At 49.1% G+C, this 26,741-nt stretch overlaps 4 protein-coding genes across 12 annotated transcripts in view; 1 reads left to right on the forward strand and 3 right to left on the reverse strand.

The window, feature by feature from the left end:
• Positions 1-14,100, forward strand: part of LOC101066666 (protein dispatched homolog 1) — a 134,757-nt gene extending 120,657 nt beyond the window's left edge. For all 4 annotated transcript variants that reach the window (XM_011611733.2, XM_029849451.1, XM_029849453.1 and 1 more), the window contains 8 exons: positions 6,966-6,995; positions 7,679-7,802; positions 8,021-8,148; positions 9,477-9,571; positions 9,683-9,780; positions 9,859-11,448; positions 11,715-11,978; positions 12,055-14,100. In XM_011611733.2, coding sequence (XP_011610035.2) covers positions 6,966-6,995; positions 7,679-7,802; positions 8,021-8,148; positions 9,477-9,571; positions 9,683-9,780; positions 9,859-11,448; positions 11,715-11,978; positions 12,055-13,836 — 4,111 coding nt within the window. In that variant the 3' untranslated portion in view covers positions 13,837-14,100. The remainder of the gene's footprint in view (positions 1-6,965; positions 6,996-7,678; positions 7,803-8,020; positions 8,149-9,476; positions 9,572-9,682; positions 9,781-9,858; positions 11,449-11,714; positions 11,979-12,054) is intronic.
• A 1,701-nt stretch (positions 14,101-15,801) lies between these two features.
• Positions 15,802-21,131, reverse strand: LOC101066893 (toll-like receptor 5). Of its 6 annotated transcripts, none has more exons than XM_011611738.2 (7): positions 20,916-21,131; positions 20,095-20,168; positions 19,836-19,947; positions 17,086-19,372; positions 16,847-16,935; positions 16,343-16,607; positions 15,802-16,184 (listed from the first exon to the last, which is right to left on the reverse strand). In XM_011611738.2, the coding sequence occupies exons 3-6, from the start codon at positions 19,881-19,883 to the stop codon at positions 16,377-16,379; spliced, it is 2,655 nt and encodes an 884-aa protein (XP_011610040.2). In that variant the 5' UTR covers positions 19,884-19,947; positions 20,095-20,168; positions 20,916-21,131; the 3' UTR covers positions 15,802-16,184; positions 16,343-16,376. The 6 variants fall into 6 exon arrangements, with proteins under 6 accessions (XP_011610040.2, XP_011610039.2, XP_029705315.1 ...); XM_011611737.2 differs by having other exon boundaries at positions 19,836-19,969; XM_029849455.1 differs by having other exon boundaries at positions 19,836-19,972.
• A 137-nt stretch (positions 21,132-21,268) lies between these two features.
• LOC101067120 (thrombomodulin-like) lies at positions 21,269-24,204 on the reverse strand. Its single transcript, XM_003971376.3, has one exon. It carries the CDS (start codon positions 23,984-23,986, stop codon positions 22,358-22,360), a length of 1,629 nt encoding a protein of 542 aa, XP_003971425.2. The 5' UTR covers positions 23,987-24,204; the 3' UTR covers positions 21,269-22,357.
• A 1,118-nt stretch (positions 24,205-25,322) lies between these two features.
• LOC101067342 (fibulin-2-like) lies at positions 25,323-26,741 on the reverse strand. The gene has a single exon (XM_029850002.1). The coding sequence runs from the start codon at positions 26,739-26,741 to the stop codon at positions 25,323-25,325; it is 1,419 nt and encodes a 472-aa protein (XP_029705862.1).

Consider the following 26,741-nt stretch of genomic DNA (forward strand, 5'->3'; position numbering starts at 1 on the left):
TCAGGAGTAGGATTCAGTCTGCCCGGGTCCCCCATGCTAATATCTTGTACATTAGCTCTTTTAGGAGGCCATATTTGATACAGGTTTCACAACACAGGCCTTTTATACTCCTGGATTTCACACATTTTAACCCAGGCGCCAGGATTAGCGCTACTTGGTGTTCAAATGACTCTATTTTGACTCCTTCACGTGTTGAGCCATTTAGCAAATAAACCTTTTGCTAAAGTAGAAGCTCAGATGACTCAGCAAAGTGCCTCTTTGTGAAGGAAGAAGCTGAATTCACTCAGTCAAGGAGTTTTTTTTTCCACATCTATGAGGTGATGTGTCGATGCAGAGACAAAAGGGCTCGGGGAATCCTTGAAAGACCCAGCCTCGCATTGTGGTTGGTCTGTGTCTGCGTCTTTCCTCTCTCATTTTATGTGTGTGTAAGATTGTGTGTCCTCGGAATGTTTGCAGTTTGGCAGTGCAGTGTGTGTCAACAGCTTTTAAGCCTTTCGGTGGAAACCTCGGCGTCTCACGCCTGGGGTAAATGCACGACCCCCTTTCACCGGCACGGTGGCCGTTTGAATGATTGGCCTAATGTGTGCTAAAGGCCCAGTGTTTTGAGGAAAAAAAGCATTTGTACTCAACTGTGGATCCAGACGCGGAGCTCCGAGTATGCGGCCCACAGGAGTTAATCTGAAGTTCGGCTTGAACACACTAGTGGGAGATCCATACCTAAATGGGAGCTGTGTCAGCAGCGAATGAGCTTTATTCGGCCTCTGTTGCAGCTCCAGGGCACCTGAGCTCCAGTTAACTGCTTCTACATAAAGGGACGCTCCTGCAGGGCCACCAAACACCTCCCTAAGGGTCAACAACCTAACCTGCACTTCTTTCCTGGAGATAAATGCTTCGGCTCTTTCGAGATGCCTTTTGCAACAGCTCTTGTTGTTTATGGCAACCACAAGTTGGGTTTAGATTCATGCCTTGTCAGATACGATGAATTCCTGACTCCCACTCCCTTTAACACCAGCTCAGGAAAGGTCAGCTTTTATTATCTGGAGCACGGCAGAATTTTGCAGTATTCGTAGCCGCCAGGTGGTTTGGTTGTCACGTGTGGAAAAACTGTTTGAGAAGATGACGACTCCAAAGCGAACAGGCATTCAGCAGTATAGTTTAGCTACTGTCGATCAGCAAGATCGGTTAGAGGCTTTTCTTTGAGCCGTGTGGTGCACGTCTCCATGATTCAGTGGTTCCCAAGCATGTTTTTTTTTATTTATTTCAGATTCCAAATATTTCTTTTTGTCTGGACCTTCTCCCTGGACTCAGTTTGCATCCCTTGCTCTGTTGGACAGCTGCGGGCCTCAACCAGCTTGGCTTCATCTGAAAACGATCCCACTGTTCTGTCCTTCGGGGTGTTAGCTCGACAAGGCTTTGCACATTATCAAGAATAACAAGCGTTAGCTCAGCTTTGGGGAGTCTGGTTGAAGTCAGGTCGACTGCTGTGTTGCCTTTTTGGTCGTAATGCTACTGTTTATTATGTTCCGTCTTTTTGAGTATATTTGAGATATTTCTGAATAAATGACTAATGGTATAGAAAGATTGAAATGCCTGTAAATGAGAGGGAATGGATCAGCACGGACACTGGGGATGTTTTAAATGCTTCTCAAATCAGAGCAGAGACGTCAACATTCAGGCTGTCACACAAGGACATCTGTTTTAAAGGGCCCCAGGCTGAGTTTTGTGTGTTAAACAGCATTTTGACCTCATGCATACCTCTACACCAGACCAACAAGAGGCAGGTCAAAAGAGTTTTTCTTCCCTTGAGGGGAGGACCATCAATCACCTGCTTTGACCCTTAGAAGAAGAAGCTTTCACACTCACGGTGTAAGAATCTTTTCAGGTCCCCACAGAGCCAGGAGATCCATTAGAGGAGGGAGAAGAGACGATAACGGGCGCCTGAACTTAGAAAGATGAACGTCCAACACGCACTTCGCTGTTATTCTATTAAAATTGCATCAGTAACAAGAATTACTCCTCAGAAAGAAAGACTGCTGGTATCTGTAATGTGATAAGAGGTGGGCTGCAGGCTTTTGGTGCTGCTAAATAAGTTCATGGCATCTACCTATATACTGAAAATCAATGAAGCTTCAAGGATTTTCCAGGCTAAGGTCCAGGAGTGCTTGAGATCTTCCATGTTGCAGTTTTGTAATGATGAAACAACTCTGGCTCTGTCAGCGTGGCTGTTACATCTGGTTGCCACTGAACATTTAGACTCTTATCTCTTCTAGGTCTTTGTGGCTGCAGTAGCTTCAGAAGGAACACAAGGAACCAACAGCACAAATCTCCAGCAGAAATTGCCAGATTTGCTGCATCTTTGTGCTCATCTCCCACTTTCCCTGTGGCTTCGATATGTAGCCCACGAGCATATTGTGCACGTCAGTATTGTGATGGAGAATCGCCTGGCTTTGTGTACAGGAAGCACGTGGTTGCCATTCAGTTTGGCGTTTAACAGCTCGTGCTAATTTTGTGCCTGCAGTTTATTCACTCTTAAATTTCCACCGTGTTTAAACTCTAAAAATGCAGCCGTGCACATAGATTTCAGCTCCTTCGTGTCACGTGGCCGATCCATCGACACGGATTTGGATAAGTTTAACAGTCGTGTAGCTGCCAACGACTCCGTCCACCTGGGTCACATCCCTGCTTCATATGGTGATTCTGTGTACAAGCCAAAGGAATGGCTGCACGTAGAGCTGTGCACGTAGAGCTGTGCATGTAGAGCTCACATTTTTCACAGCCCAAAGAGCTCTGCTCCTGATCTGCTCCCTCTCTGCTCCCGCTCTGCTCTCTCTCTGCTCCTGTTCTGCTCCTGTTCTGCTCTCTCTCTGCTCCTGCTCTGCTCCTGTTCTGCTCCTGTTCTGCTCCCTCTCTGCTCCTGTTCTGCTCCTGTTCTGCTCCCTCACTGCTCCTGTTCTGCTCCCGCTCTGTTCCCTCTCTGCTCTCTCTCTGCTCCCGCTCTGCTCCTGCTCTGCTCCTGTTCTGCTCCCGCTCTGCTCCCTCTCTGCTCCTGCTCTGCTCCTGTTCTGCTCCCGCTCTGCTCCCTCTCTGCTCCTGTTCTGCTCCTATTCTGCTCCAGCTCTGCTCCTGTTCTGCTCCTGTCCTGCTCTGCTCCTGGTTTCTGCTCTGAAAAAAAAAAACAGAGATTGAAACCAGCGCGAAAGGCAGCGTGGAACAGACGGCGTGTGAGCGGTGTGAAAAAGACCCTCTTGGCAGCTTCTCTCCAAACCTGGTGGAAGTGATCAGCAGTCTAACTGAAGCTACCGACCCTCTTTGTTTGGGTTTAGGCTTTTCAGACTGTAGAGATTAACAGAAATGTTTGTAGCCTTGAGGTAAACTTCATCGTCCATGTGGTTTATTGGGGTTAATTTTTTACCTGTAGTTCCAATTGGATGTCATAAACAAATCTCATTAATAATTAAAAGGGTATCATCACTGTTCAGCACAAACTAGCAGGAACTAAGCTGGAACTAACCAGAGACCCTGTTCCCGCTGCTGAATTCCAACTGTTCCTGGAGTTTGAGGTTTGTTGTGAGCAGAAATGAAATCAGTTGATTGGAAACACAGTTGGAGGATTTTCTGATCACCTAATTGATGAGGGCCCTGATTGCTGCAACGCGGCTCCACACATGGCTCCTGCTGCTGCTCGGAAACGGACCTTCTGGTTTCTCGCAAGTGATAAAAGCAGTGTCCCGGGCTGAACTCCGTTTAAACCCTGTTTAAACAGCACAGGCCTGCTGCAGTGTTTATTGGAGGCCAGTCAGAAACACCATGGCCTGTGAATAACACCACATTGACAGGAGAATATCTGCTTTTCCTGCTCCTTCTTATCTCCCAGCGTATTCCTCATGTTGGAATGCTTTAGAATAAATAACAGTCATCACCAGAGCGTTTGATATGCAGCACGGTCTGATCTGGGTGGGTGGTTACATCTGACCTTTTAACTGATTCAACTGTGTAATCGGATGAATCACAGAGATGCTGAGGATTAATCGTTATTAAAAACCATCGGAAATGTGCGTTGTTATGGGAATGGGAAAAATAAGCCACAAACAAGCCTTAAGCATGCTGCTTATTTTCAATCTGAAAAGTGTAGTGGAGCGGTGTTATTTGAGTGGTTTATATTGTGTCCTTGTGACGTGCACGGTTACATTTGGGAAATGTGGAGAGTTTAACGGAACGTTATTATTCCAGCATGTTCTGATGCCACACACGGTATTGCATTAATAACCCTGTAGAGCTGCCCAGTGCCACTGGTTCTGCTTAACCAGTGGCACGATGATAGGAGCACTGGTCCCCCAGACCTCTTAGGCAGCGAGCGTCAGCCTCTAATTGTGAGACACTAATCAAGGCCGCGGCGCACTGACGTTGACTCTAATCGCTCATGTTCCAACTTGAAGGTCTCGTTCATGTTTACCCAGTCATCTGTTGACAGTTAAACCCCCACCGCCAGCAGCATGGCCGCCGCCGTGCCTTTGAACCATAATGTACATGCACTCTGCTCCCTGACATGCACTCAGATGCTCCTGCACACTCATTGACACATATGGAGGCACTGAGGAACATGGATCTTTGCTCGGCTGCGGATCTCCGTCCTGCCGAAGGCTGGTGTTAAACCTCGGCAGGAGGACGTGGCGGCGCGCGCGTGCCCCGGGAGCAGCTCCACAGTTGGCCTCCACGCTCTGGCTCCCCAGCTGCTTCTCTGTTTCCCTGCTCTGTCAGCGCAGCGCTGAGTGAGCGGCCGGCGGTCTGTGTTTACCTTATTAATTAGCCCAGTGATCCAGAACCACTCTCCCTCTGGTAAATAGAACAACATGGCAAAGGTTACTCAGGGCCGTGGGGAGCGGGAAGGAAAAGAGAAGCGGTGGAAAGACCAAGAGGGAGCGAGGAGACGGACAAGTCCAACACACAAGATGACATGGCGAGCTGTCATCCTGCTGGATTTAGAGCCTCTGCTAGCATCAAGCAACACCTTGACTAGTTAACCACAGATGAAAACACTGTCCCACCAGATTCAGCTCGAGGTGCACGTTTAAAGATGTGTTGTGTTTTGAACAGGAGGGAGAACATAAATAGAAAAATCTCGAGTTCATTTCTACAGCAACAGAAAGTTCAACAGAGTTAAAAGACAATGAGTCAAATTGCTGCTGCCGGGTTGATGGATTCTTGATCGAGCTCCTCATTATCTTTTGAAATTCTTGGGCCAAACAGCCGGTCCAGGTATGCTTCTCATCTTTCCAACTGGCTGTAAAGGACTCAAACTGAAGCTGTGCAGACTGAAATTCAAAACAGGCCTTCAGTAGATAAATAGATTTGCCTGAAAGCGCATTTATGACTTCATTCCAACTATTTCCAATAAGTCATCTCCTCCATTTTAGGCCCCGTCTGTGTCCTTCAGTCTGCAGAAGAAAGCACAATAACATCAGTGTGCTGGAAAAAACTGCACACGCATTGTAAACTGTATCCTGGTGACCAGTTAAAGCAGAGGATGGGAATGGGTTTTTTTGATGGTTTAAAACGGGCTACAGCACCTAATACTATAATCAAGCCATGTCTAAAAGGAGAAGGTTGAAAATGGCTGTGCTCAACCTTGGCATTAAATCTTGTCATTTTGTGTGCAGAGAATATGGTAGGGGCCGCTTGGTGTTTGAAATCAGGTTAGGGTTGAATCACAGTACCTAATCAAAGCACCTTTATGATGTTCATAATGCTTCAAGTGGCTCATTGACAGGAACTCGTCCCTCTCCGTGGCCGTGTCTCCACGGATTGATCTCAAACTTGCTTAGGCCCCGTAAAAGTTCCTGTAAAAAGCTGTTCGGTAGAGGTTCCTGCAGTGGAGACGAGCACTAACGACCCCCGGCCCCATGAAATTAGCCCGAAGGGCTAAGCGACTAAAACGTTAGCTTCACCGCTGCTCCCCAGCACAGCCAGCAAGTGTAGCTGCATTAAAGAAACGTCTTCTGAACCAGATCCAAATGGTTCCAAATACCTTTGCAGATGTGAAAGTATCCCCACACATGCTGCCACTTTGTCACTCCCTTCCCTAAAATGGAGCAGTCCATTATCGTCCATCTCCTGCTGCCCCAGGATGGATGCGATCAGGTGGCCTTATCTGATTTTACCGTTTCCGCCTCTCCCCCCCACCCCCCGCTGTTCTCAGGAGGAGCTGACGAGAAATGCAGATAGCATCAGCGTGCATCAGTCGTCTCAGAATCCAAAGAGCACGTTTAAATGATTGAGAAAAGATCTGAAGGCCTTTCTAGCTTTTTGGGGATTGATTTTTGATTATTTAGAGAATAAAAAGCTGTGACAGGTTTACGCTAAAGTGCCTCTGACGTCTCTGATGGCATTGGTTCTTTGCTGCTGTAGCTGCTGCTGCTGTAGCTGCTGCTGCTGCTGCTGCTGCTGCTGCTGCTGCTCTAGCTGCTGCTGTAGCTGCTACTGCTGCTGTAGCTGCTGCTGCTGCTGCTGCTGCTACTGCTGCTGTTGCTACTGCTGCTGTAGCTGCTGCTGCTGTAGCTGCTGCTGCTGCTGCTGCTGCTGTAGCTGCTGCTCTAGCTGCTACCGCTGCTGGAGCTGCTGTTGCAGCCACTTTAGCTGTTGCTATAGCTGCTACTGCTGTTGTAGCTGCTGCTGCTGCTGCTGTGGCTGGTGCTGTAGCTGCTACTGCTGCTGTGGCTGTAGCAGCTGTTGCTGCCACGTTAGCTGTTGCTATAACTGCTGCTACTTCTGCTGCTGCTGTTGTAGCTGCTGCTGCTGTAGCTGCTGTGGCTGGTGCTGCGGCTGTTGCTGTAGCTGCTGCTGTGAGGAAAACTGTGAAAGACTAAATGAAAGACATCCTCTCTGAAAAACCTCTATCTCTTGTGGACATGATGTTGCTTTGACTTCAAAATAAAAACCTGATTTATCTTTCCCTTTTTGTTTTTCAGCCACACAAGGCCCTTTCGCTTCCCCAGAAGGTAAGGCCTGCCAGAGACACTGCTGTGTTGATGCTCTGGATTTGAAGGCTGCTCCTCAGTCTCCTGGCCCTCCTTTATTTCCGCCATCCCTCCATCTTTACGTCCATTCCTCTGTAGTGAGTCATGAGAGCTATCACCGGGAGCTGGGTGTCTCTTTCTCCATTTTCCTCCTGTACCTGGCTTCTCCTGGAGCTGCTCAGCTCTTCATAACTCTCCTGTCTCAGACCTAATCCTCAAGACCATTTAATAGAGGACGGAGGCTCTTCAGCGCTTTCAGAAAGATTTAGTGTTCATGGGGTTTGCTTGGGATGGAAAAAAAGACCAGAGACACCAACTAAATCTGTTACTAAACACGTTAATTCCTGAAGTAAAGCCAAAGTACAGTTTCCATCTCTTTCTCTTGTCTGGATTTTCCCCCTTTCCGTCTGCTCGATGTAACTCTGATTGAAAGAATCACATTTAGGCTCCTGTCAGTCACCTGAACGTCTTATTTGGTGTAAATGTCAGCTTCTATTTCAAAGCCAGTTTGAATGTTGCATGTGGTAAAACTAGTGAGCTTCCACAGAGACCAGTGACATTAAACTGGGCCTTTCTTAATTAGGAAAACAACACATTTGTACCTTAGTGGCAACATTAACTGTCATCACAGTAAAATTAATTAGATAATCAATTGATGTTTCCAGCTATGCAGAGCTGATAGCTGACTGGCCCGTGGTGGTCCTGGGGGTGTGCACCGTGCTGATTGTGGTGTGTGCGCTGGTAGGCATCCTGGTACCTGACCTGCCTGACTTCTCAGACCCACTCAGGGTGAGTACCGACCCTCGTTGCCTTTTCTGCTGCATAACTGTCACAATAACAGATATTGAAAGAATGGTGTGTGATGTGGCTGCCTCTGACAGGAAACACAACAATCTTCTTTAGGGCTTCTATTGATTTCAGTTCATGCTTTCAAACAGAAGCTGCTTTTTCTCCCTTTCCTTATGACAACTTGTTCCGCTCATTGTTGCTTTCTTCCTTCCCAAAAGGGTTTTGAGCCTCGGGGAACAGCCATTGGTCAGCGACTGGTCACGTGGAACAACATGTTGAAAAACACAGGCTACAAAGCAACACTGGCCAACTACCCCTTCAAATATGCAGATGAGCAGGCCAAAAAGTACTTTACACTCACCTATTATCCTACCGAACGTACTTTTTCATTCTTACGGCATCACTGTAGTGAGCAGCTAATTGGAGGATACTGAACAAATGGTTCAACACCTCTAAAAATCTCAAAGACACACATTTCCATCTTCAAATCACATGAAGGTGACTACTGCAGTAACGTCTCTCCACAACAAGCTGTGTTGTGGTCTAACATTTGCGTCACTGAGGAGTTGGGGGGCAGTGGAGGGGGTAACCTTGATGACAGAGTGGGAAGCAGAGGCTTTGAACGATGCTGCCAATGGGCCCGCTGACGTGCCTGAATCGCCTCTTGAAAGAAAAGGGGAACGATGTAGAACTGTGTCGGTGCACGAGGCCCGACTGTCAGCGCCAGTTCACTCCTCTGTGTGTCTGTCTGGATATTTCTCATTGTTAAGGCCTGTTTTCTCCCTCATATCACAACAAGCATATATCATTAAATTCACCTTTTTCCTGTTGCGTCATGGTCTTATTACCATATCCATGCAACAATAGCAGCTGTGTCCCAGCTCAGTCATCCTTTCATCGTTTATTCATGTGGTCGTGGTTAGAATTTGTCAAGATTGCAGTCAGTGATTAGAAAAGGACTTATTTTAGCTGCAGCCTCTCTGTCGTCGTTCTCCATTCTGTCTCACTCTGCTCGTCCATCCTCACATGTAATTCTGCACCGAGGTTCCTAGTGTGAGCTGTCAGCTGCCTCATCTTATCTGTCTTTAAAATCCTCCCTGATTACTCTGCACCGCCTTACACATCATCTCTGCGTCACAAACACATAACATACAAATGCCAGAACCATGTTGCCCCAACACTGCCATCACCACCGCCCACCCCCACATCCTGGCTGGACCCAGTTCAATCAGAGCTGCGATTATGATTATTATCCTAATGATACCAGTATGCTAGTTGTACGAGCCATTCGTCTGTTTTAGGGGCAACAGTGATTACTGCGGCTTCGGCCATTATTAAGCATCAAGGTCTGCTTCCTTCACTTTGGATCATGTCAAGATTTCGGCTGTAGAGCCGGAGACATTTCTCCCTTTATACGTAGGGCAACAGTCATTCATTGTTCCTTCTTGGATGACGCTGCTGAACTCTGTCCCATTTTAAGCCTCCCGCCTTTACAGGATTTAGCAAATTGTAATGACTCAGTTTTCCCAACATGATCAATGTTCCAGTTCAGCAAAAGTTACACATAGTGTTAAAAAGAATTAGGAGTTTTCCACCGCTGCCGTCGAGTGTGACAAAATAAACACATTCACTTTTGATTGATGCTAATACTTATAACATTTGGCTGTCCCGCAGTCACCAAGAGCCCAGGTGGCCCGAGGACCATCATGACCGGGACAAACGGCAGGCCGAGTGGGACTTCAGTAAAGAGTTCTTTTGTGACGTTCCAGGTAAAACCTTTTTCTGGAGAAATGATCCCCAAAATGCAAAATGGAGAGCGACAAGGAAGCAGTCGTGGCTGTGTTTGCCGTCCAAGTAATAAAGCCTCTGCCGTTATGCAGGACAAAGGTACTCCAGGCTGGTGTTCACGTCGGCCGAAGGGAAGAACCTTTGGAGCATTCAGGCCATTAAATCTATGTGCAACCTGGACAACAGCAGGGTATGTTGGCCGGAGAGCGTAAGGCGATGTGTGACCCGATGGGTTAGTGATGTTGTTCTGGTGTTGCTCCCTTCTCAGGTGCGTTCCCACCGTGACTACTGGAGTCTTTGTCAGCGCACCAGTGACGCTTCCTGCTGTCCCAGCTGGACAATCGGGAACTACGTTGCCGTGCTGACCAACAGGTCATCCTGTCAGAAGATCACCGAGCGGGATGTGTCGCACATCCTCAAGATTCTGCGCTCATGTGCTAAATACTACCACAACGGCACCCTGGGCCCCGACTGCTGGGACATGACCCTGAGACGCAAAGACCAACTTAAGTGCGCTAATGTGCCCAGAAAGTGCACCAAGTACAACGCCGTCTATCAGATCCTCCACTTCCTGGTGGACAAAGACTTCCTGAGTCCAAAGAGCCTGGAATCTCCTCCACCCGTGCTCAAACATAGCATGCTCTTCTCGCCCACAGAGAAAGGGAAATCCATGATGAACATTTATCTGGATAATTTCGAGAACTGGAACTCCTCCGACGGCGTCACCACGGTGACGGGGATCGAGTTTGGCATCAAGCACGATCTGTTTCAGGACTACCTCCTCACAGACACTGTGTACCCTGCCATTGCCATAATGATCGTCCTGCTGGTCATGTGTGTGTACACGCGCTCTGTTTTTATCACCCTCATGACAATAATAGCCATCATCAGCTCGCTGATTGTCTCTTACTTTCTCTACCGAATGGTCTTCAACTTCGAGTTCTTCCCCTTCATGAATCTCACAGCCCTCATCATCGTGGTCGGCATCGGCGCCGACGACGCCTTCGTGCTCTGCGACGTTTGGAATTACACCAAGTTTGACAAGCCTCACGCTGAGCTGTCGGAGACGGTGGGCGTGTCCCTTCAGCACGCTGCGTTGTCCATGTTTGTAACCAGCTTCACCACCGCTGCCGCTTTTTATGCCAACTATGTCAGCAACATCACCGCCATTCGCTGTTTTGGCGTCTACGCCGGCACGGCCATATTGGTGAACTACATTCTGATGGTGACGTGGCTCCCGGCTGTAGTGGTGCTACATGAACGCTACCTCCCTAATCTGTTGCCCTGCTCCAAGCCGCCACACCAGGAGCGAGGTTACTGTGCCTGCACCTTTTTGGCTGGTCTTTGCCAGAAGGTGAGCAAATGCCTGTTCGCACTCTCGGAAACATCGAGGATTTTCTTCGAGAAGGTGCTTCCCTGCATCGTCATCAAACTGCGCTACCTTTGGCTCCTCTGGTTTCTTGCCATCACTGTGGGTGGGGCCTACGTGGTCTGCATCAACCCAAAGATGAAGCTTCCCTCTCTGGAGTTGGCGGAGTTCCAGGTGTTCCGATCCTCTCACCCCTTCGAGCGCTACGATGCAGAATTCAAGAAGCTGTTCATGTTCGAGAGGTTCCATCACGGCGAGGAGCTGCACATGCCCATCACCATCATCTGGGGCGTGATGCCCGTGGACAATGGAGACCCCCTGAATCCAAAAAACAAGGGGAAGCTGATGCTGGACAGCAGTTTCAACATCGCCAGCCCAGCAGCTCAGCTGTGGATCCTCAACTTTTGCCAGAAGCTGAGAAACCAGAGTTTTGTCTTCCAGTCAGAGGAGCAGGATTTCACCAGCTGCTTCATTGAGACCTTCAAACAGGTCAGTATTGCAACTGTTACAGATCCACGTCAAATACCTGTAGATGCTGTCTCATGTGGACCATTGAACGCTGTGGAGAGCAGATGTTTGACTGAATAACTGCCATCCAGACCCGTGGGGGTGTAACCTGTTGTGGTCCCACCTGTTCCAGTAACATGGTTTATGATGTGGTTTTGTTTCTGAGTAGGATTGTGAACAGTATGAACATGAACCTTCTGCATCTATAAGTGCACCTGTCACCTGTTTCATCCTCACAATTTCAACAGTGGATGGAGAACCAGGACTGTGAGGAGGCGTCCGTCTACCCCTGCTGCAGCCAGTCCACCTTCCCCTACAAGCAGGATGTCTTCGAGCTGTGCATTAAGAGAGCCATCATGGAGCTGGACCGGAGTACGACCTACCACCTGGTCAGCCGCACCCCCGGACCTCGATTTGACATCAACGACACCATCAGAGCTATAGTGTTGGAGTTCCAGAGTACTTATCTCTTCACGCTGGCTTATGAGAAGATGTTCCAGTTCTACAGTGAAGTAGGGCCTGTCACGTGCTTGCACGCTGCTTCTGCTGCGGTACGTTTTGTGAGATTAATGGTTGTCGCTGTTGCAGGTGGATGCCTGGATCACAGAGGAGTTGCGACATGCCCCCGCCGGCCTCAGTCACGGCTGGTTCATCAGCAGCCTGGAGTTTTATGACCTTCAGGACAGTTTGTCTGGTGGTACCCTGGTTGCCATGGCACTGTCAGTGGCGGTGGCATTCAGTGTCATGCTGTTAACCACCTGGAACGTCATCATCAGCCTCTACGCCATTCTGTCAATCGCAGGAACCATATTTGTCACTGTGGGGTCCTTGGTGCTCCTCGGCTGGGAGATGAATGTTTTGGAGTCCGTCACCATTTCGGTGGCGGTAGGATTGTCGGTGGACTTTGCCGTCCACTATGGCGTGGCCTACCGACTTGCTCCGGAGCCCGACCGTGAAGGAAAGGTCATTTTCTCTCTCAGCCGCATGGGCTCTGCCATCGCCATGGCAGCGCTGACCACCTTCGTTGCGGGCGCCATGATGATGCCCTCAACCGTGTTGGCCTACACTCAGCTGGGCACCTTCATGATGCTGATCATGTGCATCAGCTGGGCCTTCGCCACCTTCTTCTTTCAGTGCATGTGTCGTTGTCTGGGGCCCCAGGGCAACTGTGGCCAGATCCCGCTGCCCAAACAGCTGCAGTGTCAGGTCTTCTCTGAGGTTACACCAGCAGGCCCGTCCTCTCAAGGAAAGGGCTCCTACGGAGGGGGGGGTGAGGCGGAGCATTATGAATTAGAGCCGCTGGCCTCCGATCAGAAAATTGAGGATAAACCCAAGGAAGAGCAGGAGGCGTGCAGCCAGCCCTGTAATGGGATCTCTTCTCTCCACCACATGGGCTCTTATTCCAGCCCCCAAGGTAAGAGCAAACCTGAGGCCGGCAGAAACAGCACGGACAATGGCGTTATGGTCCCGCTCGGCCCGCCACTGCGCTGCCGGTCTCCTCAAACCACCAACTGTACGTGTGGGGACCCGCCGCCTCCTCACCTGCATCAAGACTGGGCCCCCCACCCCTGTGCTCCGACCCCACGGGACCCTGACACTCCGCAGCTCTTCCCCCGATCGACAAACACCACAAATAAACAAAAGGCAGCCGTGCTAACTACAAATCTGGACCCAGTGTACACCCACATGGACTGCCACATGCACTATGTCCACTGCTCCCCTGCCCATTCCCACCACCACCACTCCCAGGGAAGACTTGCGACTCCAAGGCAAGGAGCCCCCCACAGCTGCCATCTCAGGAATTACTGCGCCCACACTGCGAGCCAGCAGGCTGGTTCATCCGGAGAACCCAGATTCACAGCTCAGAGCCCGGACAGAAGCCCCTCCTCAGCCATCGCGGGAGCAGCGGACTGTCAGAGACACGACACGGGCCGCTCAAGCCCAGACGGGAGTCAAAACCTCAAGCCCCCATCCCCGAAACGACCCCAGACTCAACACCCCTCCCCCACGTCAGGCGCAGCTCAATCAGCCGGTGTCGAAAGACAGACGGCAAAAGACAGTGAGCCTTGTTCCGGAGGTACCCCAGCACCCGCCACCACACAGACAGCAACGCAGGGGGACGCTCAGACCCCCGGCAGCCAGGAGAAGCTGGCCAGCGTTCCCCTCACACCGGAGGAAAGCCTCCGTCCGTGTCGGCAGAGCCCCAAAAGAGAGCGGGCGTTGTGCGCCTCGCCAAAGAGACTCTACTGTTACAACAGGACGTTGAAAATGAAATGCAGCTCCACTTCAGAGTTTAACGTGCCAAAAAGCGACACCAGCGTGCCTCCTATTGCAATAAACACCACCCACTCACCTGAGAGCCTGTGTTGAGAAGTCACATTTTAGGAAGAGTTTTTTGTCCACATCAAGCACCTGATGTCCAGAAAAAAGAAGCAACACGTCACCTGTGCACTCAAGAAAGGCCTTTGTTGACCAAGTGCCTCAGAAAAGAGCATGGAGATACAGAATATCTTGTCCACCTGTCGTCCCCCAGGCTTTGTGAGCCACATTGTGTTTGATTTTTACAGTGAAACGTGCATTGAACGTATGTAATTTTGGTGCCATTAAAAGTGCTTTCACCTTAAATTGAAGGTATCGGAGTGGGACTACTTAACCCCTGTGCTGGGCTGAATCCCCAGCAGCCTCATCAGCGCCAACGTGCCACATTTTGAAGCGTGATCAATTCTCCACGTGTTCGGCTCACCACCACATGATTAAAATGTCCTCTTTTTTAACTGGTTGCCTTCCTGTTGTTTTAAATGAGCTTAGATTCTGTTTCCTTTCCTTCTAAACATGGCCGACCGTGCACTGACGCGCGGCAGCGACCGACGGACGTGTTTAATGAGTGGCGAAGCGGCTGATGCTTTAAAGCAGCTGCAGCTATTGTGTTTGCAATAACAGTGGATTAAATGACCGTGTAGTTTGTAGAGTTTGTTCCCAGTTGTGCAGAGCTCGGGTGTTGTTTTGGTCGGTCTGTCGGCGTCAGCCACGCCACGCCACGCCGCCTCGGCCCACTATAATAGTGACTTCTGACTTTTCTGGTCAAATCCTTGGTTTTTATCCCAACTTGGGAAAGTTGCATGATAAATTGCTGCTATTTCTGCTGCTCGAGGACCTTAACTGGGGCACTTTGACTGTCACCACAGTAAATTTAACCCCACTTTGTTAGGGCAGCTGCCTCGTTTGTCGTCTTCGTGGTCGAGCAGACGGTGGACAGACCGACTACCAAACATAATCCACATCTTGGCTTCTCCACTACTGAATGTATCACACATGAAGTTTCTGTGGCGCAAACAGAGGGCTGACTCCTCTGCTCTGAAAACATTTCACCGCAGACAGGCTAATGGGAGGAAAAGTCCCATCATGCTTTGCTCTTTCTCTCCCCCCTTGTCCCCGTCACACCTCCTAAACCCCAGAACAAACTGCCACAAACAAACAAACCCTTAAAAACACATGACGCCAGAGACGCTGGCACAGAGGACTCGCTTGATGCTTCATGTGAGGAAGGAACCTTCCTATTTTTGGCTCCCAGCTCAGCGTGTGTTGACCTCCGACCTCCTCCTTCACTGTCAGGGAACCCCCACACCTCTCTTCTTCTCCTCAGACTTGCTTGAGCATCCCTGTAATTATATTTACCTAAAAAGAGGTCAAATATTAGCTCTGGCCTGGGGGGGGGCTTTATTACATTTCCCCGTGATGGAGAAACTCCACAGCTTGTGTACCTTTGCTGACTTGAAATAACTGAAGACGCTGCCGAGCTGCACCGCTTGTTTACAAGGCAAACATTTGCTTCCACTTTTCAAATTAGATTTTAGCTGAGGCGCTGGACTTCAGATTTATGGAAGTAAGACAGGGTTTCTTCTTTTTTTTAACATCAAGCCCATCTTTTTTCGGGGGAACAAAGTAGTGAAGTCAACCGAACACACCAAAGCTTTCTGCTGTAGCGTGATAGCTTCACAGGTTCACTTTAGCCATAAATGTCATTTTCTTGTTGGTGTTGATGGACAGATGGATGTCCATTCTAGTGCCTCATATTAAAAAAATAATCATGTCACAGACGAGTTGAGGAACCAAAACATTGAAGGTTCTGGGTTCATTTTCTGGCTATAAATGTACTGAATATAAAACAGCATCTAGTATCCAGGCTGCTGTATATTAAACTAGAAAAGCTGCACATCTAAAAAGGTACTAAATATTTTTAGTGGGAACGGAAAATAAAAGTCAAATTCCAAGTGAGAGGAAAGGAAAATAGTTTATTTACAATTTGTATGGCATATATATATATATATATATATATTTTTTTTTTTACTAGTTAAAAAGTGGTTTTGAAGATAAATAGATTTTTAATTAGCCGATAATCTCTTTAACATGTGCCCACCGGCCGCACCAGGACAGTCGGACTGGTGTATAAGAAGCATGTGGTGGAGGGAGGGCAGACAAATGTGTCCAGATTAATGGACTGTCCACAGTGTATAAGATGAAGGAGCCTGCAGACCGGCTCTAATGTTCACAACAGCTGGCTCATAAAGACCAGGAGGACGCTGGCGGCGGGGCCAACAGGACGGAAGCTGTTCCTCTGCCCAGTAGCTTCCTGTTTTCAGTCAGCGCTGACCTCTGTCATCTTCCAGTCCAGCAGGCAGGACGCTGAGCAAAGCTGCTGCAGGAGAGAGTCCACCAGTCTGTGACACCAATTTAGGACATATGAAAGCTGAAATATTTCACATCTCCACTTCATGGAAGTTTGTTTTGGTTTTTTCAGTCAGTTATCTTTCACATGATCCAAGAATCATTTTCTTTGTGACAACTTGTGCGAGAAAATGACAATTATGTCTCTTACGTGTCACCGGCTGATGGAGTTGAGCAGCTCTCGCTCAGAGTTGCGGCGCTCTGATGCCCTGAAGCTGGATGCTCTCTGTGTTCTGAGCGACAGCCTCCTCTTTGTCCTCGGCAAACGTTTTCACTTTCGTGTCTTTGAGCAGCAGCGAGACAAGCCGCTCATAGAACCAGTCCAGGTCCTGAGGATCCTCCGGCCAAGTCAGGTACTGTCGCTTCTGGACAAACACCCTGACTGCGTTACACCTCATCAGTTGATAGTGCGCCACCTACAGGCGAGATGTGCACAAGAAGAACCTTAAGAAACGCATTGAGATGCGGAAAGCCTGACACCTAGTGGCGAGAGGTGAGTAGTGGTTTACAGTTAACTGATCCAGCGGATGGAAACTGGTTTTCTGGCGTTTTGGGGTTTTATTTCCGGAAAGAAGCTTTAATCGATTTCGGTTTAAATGTGAGTAGCTAATAAAAATTAAGACAACGACTGAGGGAATGAAAATGGAAAACGCACTTTTCCAACCACCACCATAACCAGAATATTGGTCAGCTCCTCCAACATGCGACCTTGAGCCAGTGAGAATGCCTCCAAACACCAGCCATCTGAAGAGAGGAACAATTACTACGATTAGATGATTAATCCATCACCTAAAGTGTGAAGAAATAAATACAACATTTAATGTTGCTGCTGTGGTTGCTAATATCAGTTAATAGGACTCATTCTGCAATCTGACAGCAAACCAATCGCTGCACCTTTCAGGAACTCCTTAGACACGACACACAAAGTCTTGCGGCTGCCCCAGATGGCGTCTCTGATGTTGGAGAGATGGTCCTCGCCGGGCAGGAAGTCTCTGGCCTCCAAACAGCAGCGGAAGGTGTTGTCCGACAGCTGGCTGTCCAGCTTCTTCAGCACAGCAGCCTCCACCCACCTGTAGTCTTTGCTGCTGAAGCACAGGAAGACGTCGTACGGCTGCTCGTCCGTGATCGCCGGTGGTTTGGGGGCGTCCAGAACCTTTCTCACGATCTTTTTATAGGCAACAAAAATGCGCCCTCGGAGACGCGCGTACGCGGCCCCACAGAGGACGGCTGTGATGACAAGGCCAGCTGTGAAGACGAAGAGCGCAAACCTGAGTCCGCGGGTGGATTCCTCATCATCTACCTCGCAGGCTTCAACGGTCCTGGAGTAATTCAGCAGGGGCAGGTTCTGGAGAGCTGCTGGAAACGCACATCTGTACTCCGCCACTGGGCTCAGGTGGGTCACATTGGTGGCGTTGAGCCACCCCAGGAAGGCCTGCAGATGGCAGTCGCAGTGGAAGCGATTTCCTTCGAGGTCGAGGAGGATCAGCGTTTGGAAAATCCCAGGGTCCGGGGATGCCAGGAAGTTCCCCAAAATGTGGAGAATGGCCAGACTGGTGGGAAAGACGTCCGACTGCAGATACGTTAAAGCGTTGAAGGAGAGGTCGATCTCATGGACCGAGCTCAGGCCGGCGAAAATTCCCTGTGGGAGACTTTCCAGGGAGTTAAAGCTTAAATTCAGACCGCGCAGATTGCAGAGGTGATCGAACAAATCGAGGCACTTTCCCTCCATCCAGACCTTCTGCAGGGAGCTGTCGTGGACATCCAACACTTTCAAGGTGCCATTAATGGGGACTGCCCATTTCCGATTCAGGGTGCACCACTTGATCAAGTTCCCGCCAAACATTAAAGTCTCAAGACGATGAAAATCAGTTATAAGCATGTAGACATCCTCCAAGTTGTTCAGTCTGTTGTCTCTGACGTCCATGTAGGTGCTGTTCGCAGCCAGGTCCATGACACTGTACAGAGAGTCCAACTTGTTGTCCCCCAACAGTAGGAACTCTAACTTTGGTAAAGATGCGGGAGAGCCGAGCTTCCGGAGCGAGTTCCCTGTCAGGTATAATCCTCGTAGTTCAGGAAGGCCACTGAAGGCTTTGGAACCCAGTGCGCCAATGTGGTTGTAAGACAGATCCAACACCCTGAGCTCCGACAGGCTTCCGAATGTATCCGCGTAGATCTCTCCCAGCAGGTTGAAAGACAGGTTGAGCAGGCGTAAATGACCCTGGAGCCCGTTGAAGGCGCTCGTCTGAATCTGGCTGACTTTGTTTCTAGAGACATCCAGAATCACCACGTTCCTCAGAGGTCGGAACACGGCACTCTTCAGAACATATATCCAATTTCTCGACAGGTCCATGGTATGAATCCCGCTGCTGACAAGGCCTTCAAATGTGTCCTCGTCGGGATCTGGCAGGTTGTTGTGTGAAAAGCCTTTGCCCATGTTGCTGGAGATTATGAGATGATTAATCAAAGTACCCTCGATCGCTTTGAGAAACCGACGCAGCGTGTTCAAGTTGAAGCCAGTGCTGGATAGGTCCAGCGTTCTGAAAGCCATCCATCTGAAGGGGTTCCCACACTGCTCCCAGTCAAAGGTGGCGTCGTTCATTTTGTATAAATGAGCTGAGTTGAGACTGAGGCGGTGAAAGGACTTCCCTTGGAAACCCACCAGATCGCTCTCACACAGTCTTTCAATGGGGTTTAAGTCCAGATTCAGCTCAGTAAAATAAGTGAGTTGTGAGAAGAACAGCCCCGGACGCAGTGTTGATATCTGATTACCATAGAGGTCCAGCTCTTGTAGAGACAGGAGTGGCGCCAGGTAGCTTTCTGCCAGTACAGATTCTGTTAAACCGCAATAATCCAAGAAGAGCTGCTGGAGCCTGAAGAGCCCTGCAAAGGCTCTGGGCTCCAGCTGAAGGCCTCTGTTGTACCCGAGCACCAGGACTTGCAGCTTCCTCTGCCGGAGGAAGGCGTTGCTCCGTATGACCAGTGGCACCTGCTGATGCCCCAGATCCAGCTTCTCCAACTCCTGGTACAGCCTGAGGGAGGTTCTGTTGATCTCCCCGATGCGGTTCGTGTTGAGAAAGAGGCGGGTGATGTTGGGAGGCAAGAGGGGAACCCAGGAGTGGTTTTTGAAGGCGCAATTGGCAATGAGACCAGACAAAGTGCATGATGGGTAGCATGTGGACACCTGCAGGGTGAAAGGTCACATTTTACATCATGAAATGAAGGCTGAAAGAAGTTAAGATCTGAAGACATTTGATAAGATTTGGGGTAGATGGTGATCCTGCTAAAGGTTTCTTCCTGTTAAAGGGGAGGTTTCTTCCTGTTAAAGGGGAGTTTTTCCTTGCCACTTGCTTGTTGGGGGTCAGGCAGTGTAACAGACGCTATATAGTGTAACAGACGCTATATAAATAAAGATAAAGTTAAATTAATTTTGCAATTCTAAAGGTGACTAACTCATTAGCTTAGCATAACTGTCATCCATCTTTATTCATGCTGATGTTAAAAACAGGCCGGCCGGCTTTGGTTGCCCTGTTTCCAGCACATGCTTTGGACCTGAAATCTGAAAGTCACTTCAGTTGGACATTTATCCAAAATGAACTCTCCTCTCAGTTGTCATTATTCTGATTGTAGAAGGAGAAAAAGCTCACCTGGAGGTTCCACCAGAGGAAAACCAAGTGCAGAGCTGATGTGGTCATACTGTCGACTCCAAAGTTTCAAAATAAGAGAAACCGAAAGGAGAGAAACGGCGCCCGTGTTTGCCTGGCAGGATTCAAAGGTCACACTGCTGGAACACAAATATTCAGGCCTGATAGAAGCTTCCACATGTTGAACTGTGGACTAATAAAATGTCACAATATGCTCTGCCTTGTTTATTTGTACCGTCTCAACCAGCTGAGGTCTGCTTACATGACATTTCAGGATCATTTTCCCTCGGGAGGAGGGACAGACTCATGGATTCAGTATAAATGAAGCTGGATGAACTGAAGAAAACACAGAAGAGGGATTTTTGTTGAGCACTTAGAGAGAAAATTGTATTTATTGTGCTATTGGTTTAGAATACAGATGTGCTTCTGGGTTTATGAGTAGCTGTTTCTCTTAGGAAGGAATATAACAGTCAAAAAGCACAATAATTTAACTGTAAGATAACGAGGACCTTCAAAATGTGGTATGCGATTAATATGAAGTACAGTCAGCAAGTTTTAGATCAGCAAAGTGCTTCTAGGGGTCAGAGACAGGACAGGAGATGGCCCAAAACCACTTCTGCTGCACTGGAGGCTCCCAAGAACCTCTGAAAAGGAAGAGAGCTGGACCAGCAAGACTTGCTCCAGAGGCCCAGGGGGCCACCCTGGCAGAGCTCCACATGTGCAGATATTCCAGAGGTCAAGTGTCCCAGCAGAGTCCTTTCAGAGTAAAAGCTTTTTCGCTGTGTTTTCTGCTGTAACGTAAAAAATAAAACTGCGTTTGAATTTCTTGTGGGGGAGTATCAGCGCAGCAGCGCCATCTGCAGTGTTGCGCCATCACCTTCACACACACCCTCAGCACTGTTCCCGAACAGTGTTTAGGAGCAAACCGTGAGCACCTGGATCCTTTGCGTGTGGAACTAAATGTCTGCCTTCATCATCTGAGACGGGAACAACAACAGAGACACGCATGGTCCCGCAACACGGTGCAAAAGGCGCGTTTGTCCCGCAGCTGCCTCCGCGCGGAACCGTGGGAAACGGACCTACCTGCGGCTCTGTTTGCGCGGATCATGGCGCAGACTCCTCTGCTGCGGTCCTCTCAGGCCGATAACAGGAAAGACTTTAGGTGTCGAAATGTTTGACTCAACCATCTGTTTCCTCTTTCTGACCCCCCGTTTTACTACTGAGATGATCTTTCACACGACTGCAGCCGCTCACGCTGCTTTGGTCCCGGCACCGCCTGCTCCTACCAGGCCCCCACAGGGGCGTGTCTGGGGAGGGATCCTAACCTTGACCTCTGTGTAACACATCATTAGGTCAGGAATGAAGGCCAAACTGCGAAGGTCTCTGTCTTATCATATAGATATTTATGTATTTATTTCGTCTTTTTTGCAGAAAAAAATAGTTTTGCACTTTAAAATGCAGTTCTCTCCAAAATTTAGTCACATTTTCCTTTGATAACCCGCAAAATATCAGCATGAAACCAACATTTCAAATACTTTATTTCAGTGCATAACGTGTTTAAATGCACTCTTTTTGAGGCGCCTTCGTCACGAAGTCCTGCTCAGTCTGTGGTAAAGAAGAGTTTCAAGACATCTTTCAAAATGATTTAGAGAATTTGCCCTGACATGACACGTGTATCAATGAAAGGTGGTTATTTTTCAAACAGGAGCTGCATAAGAACATTATTTTCACCTCATGAGTGGCTGACTTAAACCCGTGTTTAGTGCAGGAACTGATTCCCTTCTTTTGCTTCTGCTGGTTTCCTGCAAATGTACATTAATTGCATTTCATCTCATCGTACATGTTTGACAGAATTTGATGGGACATGATGTCGCGTCCCACTCCTGCATAACTACCCCACTAGACACACGCGCAATTCTGCAACGGGCTGTCTGTAATTCTACGCTTCTGCCACAAGATGGCGGTATAGGCACGCATTGTTTTTAAGTCATTTTTAAAAATTTAATTTTCCTATAAAAAAGTTTGAAAAAAAGTGTGTTCTAAAAATCTTTGTATATTTTCCATTTTCTTGAAACTCTTGTTGCAACCCCACGTTTAATTTTGAATCAATCACAAAAAAAAAAATTTAAACATTTTAATATAAAAAATATTAAAATCGTCATCAGCAGTAACACCCTCGTGCAACGTTTTTCTGGGTCTGAAAATTCTTAATTTAAACTCCAAACTCAAATGTCAAATATTGCGTTTGAAGAGTTTTCCTCCTACATAATGTTGAATTCATGTCACAGTTCTGACTTAATTATTCGGATTTTGATTCCAGAATTTCAGGGCATTTTTTTTAACAAATTCAACGTTCCAATGTTTCAATACCGGACACATTTTTGTGTTTTCTGGGAGGGTTGTGTCATTGCTTTTTAATGTGTACATTCAGATGTCGCGCAGCTCTCTGCCTTCTCTCTCTCCTCTCTTTCTTTATATCATCTCTTTCTTTATCTATACATTTATCTCTCTCTCAGTCACTCTTTCTAGGCGTCAGACGTCACTGGTTGCAACGTGTGCGCTTCGTTCTCCGATGCTTTGACTCCATCCGCGCTCTCCATCTTCCCTTTTCCACAAAGGACGCGATACGCCAGAAACATGAGCAGCGCAGTAATGAAGAGGGTGCACAGAACTATCCCCACAATCCCCCCCCTTGTTAGTATTGACGGCTGGATTGTCGCATCCGGCGGTTCTGTGGTGAGGCTTGGAGGTCTGCTGGACGCTCCAGAGCCCTCGTCCGGTCCAACCTCGTTTTTTACGCACTTGTAATTGTCGACCAGCTTATATCCAGGAGAGCAAATGCACACATAGCTGCCGTAGGTGTTCTCGCAGTCCTGATCACAGTAGAAGGAGGAGCACTCGTCAATGTCCAAGCAGACAGCGTCCTGTTGTCTCTCCTCCAAGATGTAGCCTTCGGGACAGAAACATTGGTACCTGTCGTTCGGGTCGCACTCGGCCAGACATTCCTCCTCCCCGCAGTGGAGTTTACACCTGTGAGGCTCCTCCGGATCTTCCTTATAACCAGGATAGCACGAGCACACGTAGCTACCGGGCAGGTTGTCGCACATGTGTTCGCACGGGGCCGACGTGCACTCGTTTACATCCACGCACACGCCGCCCTTGTACCTGTATCCGTCCTTGCAGACGCACTGGAACCCGCCGGCGGTGTTGACGCACCTGCTGTTCTCACCGGGACACTGCCGCGGGTCCGTGCAGTCGTTGAAATCCACGCACGACCTGCCGTCCGCGGCCAGTTTGAAGCCCTCTCTGCATGTGCACGCAAAGGAACCTCCGTTTTCGTAACAGATGTGCGCGCAACGCAGCGACGCGCAAGGGTCTTCTTGCGTCTCTTCGCAGGTTACTTCATTCTCGGGGTTGATGGTTTTGCCCCGCGGGCAATAACACAAGGGCATTTTTTCGGGATCCTGCGTGCATTTATACTCGCAGCCGCCCCCCAGGACGTCGCAGTTCCACGGCGCCTGTGTCCACTGTCCTGAGAAGCAGATGTATTTAGTCTCAGTTGGCATCCGGACGGCGGTGCTTCCAGGAGGGAGAGACAACAGGTCTTCGCCTTCGAACCCGATAGGGGTGCTATAGGTGAGAGTCTCACCCGCCCCAGCTTCCAGACTATTGCATGTCTCGTTGAAGCTGTACTCGCAGAGGAACCCGTCCGTCCGTGTGTCACATGGTTCTCTAGTCCATTTGAAGCCATCCGCGGGCGAGACTGAGACGCAGCGGTGGGACGAGCAGCTGCTGTTGAAAGTTGTCGGCCAGTTAGAAAAGTCACTCTCGTTGTCTCCAGCTACCCAGAGGAACCCTTTCAGCTCGGCAGACCGGTCAGGACAGCCCGTCGGTAGATGTAAACCTATCCAGAACCGGCTGCTGGCGTCTCCCAGTAACATTAAAAGAACATCATGCGCCACGCTGGAGCGCACTGTCATCAAGTTACCGCCCCGATCTTGACACTCACTCTGCGCCGCGCTAAAGTCTCCGAGAATTTTGGAAACAGTGAAACATTGGTTCCCGATGCAGTAGATGTTGTTCGGCTTAACGCCGCCGGTTCGTCCCCATAGCAAAGCGCACACGATGGCAATGAGCCGCGTCACATCATTCATGGTTGCGCTGCGGATGTGTCCTCCTTAAGTTCTTGCGTCTTCCAACAGCTCCGAGGCTCGTTTGCTAAACAAAACTACGTTCTGGCACGTTTTATAACGCCCCAACTCCATGTTATGACCCCAGCGGAGGAAGGAAGCAACTTAAACGGCCCATAGCGGTGCCTTGTGCTCCCTCACAGACGGCACCGCGGAGGTCATTCCCGAGGCGCTGCTTTTACGCATGTGCGCAGCGACGCAACGCTGACGCACGCAGTTGGGGCCTCTACCAAACGCCCCCTACAGAAACCCCTCCCCACTGCTCTCTGCACACAAACTGTTCTAAAGAACCCAGTGGCGCCCTAACCAGACTTTGAATTCAAAGACTGGTTTTCTTGTCTTGAAAATAGCAGCAGCTCTACGGGAGACGCGTCCGTTTGTCTGTTTCTGGAGAATGGCACCATTTTCCAGATGATGTGTACGAATTGGAACGAGCTGAGGTTTACAGATGTCATCTTTTATTTATATCTTGTGATTAATCTGTTATTGCACCGACACCAACGCGGTCCAGGATTAAAGCAAGAGAAACCAGAGACAAGGCGCTCAGTTCACTTGTGTTTATTTAGTACTCTCTCTCTCTCTCTCTATCTATGAGAACAGTAAAAGTTACAGATACAGCAGCAGCTTTCGCATGTCTTGGCGGATGTCAGAGCTTTTACAGGGGTTTATACAGTAACGCCGTGAACATTTACATGGTCGGTCAGTGTGACGTGACAGTGTCATGGTAATTCTAATGACCTGATGTGCACAAAGCAGCAGAACATTAGACCTTCAGTGTAGTTGCGGCACAATTCAGTTAAACAGTGACCAGTTTCAGGGGAATGTGCTCCATAAACTGGATCTCACATTCATAATCATAATCACAGCACCAGACAAGTCTGGTTCTCAAAACACATTAGCTCATGAAAGAGCACATTTCAAAACAGTCACACCCAGGAAAGCATTCAAATAAACAAAAAAATAAATAACAACTAGTGAAGAGGAAATGATAAATGGTGCTTTAGACTCAACATAAAGACGACAGTTGCCAGGTAAATTAACCTGATATTAGAATATTATGTGACAAATTAATTCAAAGGTGTAATCTGACTGTATTTAACTTCAGTATGTGTAATGTTTTTAAACCAATATACCTGGAGAAAAAAAAATCCACAATCAAACGAATTTAACATTTAAAAAAATGCATTTGGGAGATTTGCGGCCTCTGGGAAAAGTCCTCCCAGAAATGTTTCGTAGGTTCTCCATCACCACTCGTCGTGTTGCGTTTCGTCTTTAAAAGCCTTTACATGATTGAAGGAGATCACAAGGACAACCTCTTGTATGTGTCGGTGGTGACCTGCTGCAGGTGGAAGATGTCGATGTTTGTGTGTTTGAGGGACGTCAGGTCAAATCTGCGGCACCGTTTCACCGCGTTATAGATGAGGAAGAAGATCAGCGTGGCGCACAACAGCAGGAAGACGGTGATGCCCAGCACGCTGCCGGCCTTGATGTAAGACGGCACCAGGGCCGGCTGAGGGGTGACCGGGATGAGGTAAGAGGCCGTGGAGCTTGACCCGTCCTCCTGCCCATCATCCACGGGTAAACACTGGTGTTCTCCGTGGAGCCTGAAGCCCTCAAAGCAGCCGCACCTGAAGCCTCCGAACAGGTTGACGCACGTATGCTCGCACTGCTTCCCCATGTCGCACTCGTCGATGTCTGTGCAGATGTTGGAGCCATTGCTGGTGTCCAGGATGAACCCCGTCGGGCAGAAACACTGCACATTGGATTCCGCATTCCTGTCACACGAGGCCAGGCACTGTCTCTCCGTGCAGAGCCTGTCGCACTTGGTGAGGTCTCCCACTCTCACCTGGTAGCCTTCATAACATGCGCATTTATAAACCCCCTGGCGCTTCACGCACAACGGGTGCTCGCACTCGAAACAGATGCTGTTGTTCACGCACACTCCTTCCTCTTCTATGAATCCATTTCTGCACACACACTCGAAGCCTCCCTCCTTCTTCACGCACACTTCGCCAGCGCGCGTGCACAAGGCGCTGTCTTCACATTTGTTCACGTCCTCGCAGGTGACGCCGTTGCTGTTAAGGCTTTGCTCCCCGGGGCACGTGCACGTGTTTGTTGTTTTGTTGCAGCCGCGTTCACAGCCGCCGAGCATCACCTCACAGTTCCAAGGAGCCTTCAGCCACTGGTCACCGAAGCAGACGTGCTTCGATTCCAGATGTTTGTCGCCAGCTGTTATCACCATCGCTGTGGTTCCCTCTGGAAAAGTTTGGGAATCCCGCACCTCGAAGTCCATGGGGGCGGTGTAAACGACCTGGGGGGCCCCAGCAACTTTCACGGGTCCACACGGGTTTGTGAGTGGATATTGGCACAGATATCCCGAAAGGTTTTTGTGGCACGGCTCCCAACTCTGCGCGAAGGAATCTGTCGAAACAGCGATGGAGGAGCAGTTTTGGGGAGTTGCCACGGCTTCCTGCTGCTCCAGCCACAATTTCCCACTGGGTAGAAGCTTAAAAATGTCCGCTAATGTGGTCATGTTGTACTTGAACAACTGCCCGTTGAAGCTTTTACAGCTTTTCTGCGCGCCTGGGAAGTCAGTGGAGTCCACTAAGACCGCAACGCACCGATTGTCGGTGCAGCGGCCGCTGTGGGAGAGCAGCGCTTCCTCCAGCCCGCAGAGGAAAACCAGGACAAGAAGACACGGGTTTGCTGAAGGACTCAT

Source organism: Takifugu rubripes, chromosome 16 (genome assembly GCF_901000725.2).
Source record: "Takifugu rubripes chromosome 16, fTakRub1.2, whole genome shotgun sequence".
Taxonomy (NCBI): Eukaryota; Metazoa; Chordata; class Actinopteri; order Tetraodontiformes; family Tetraodontidae; genus Takifugu; species Takifugu rubripes.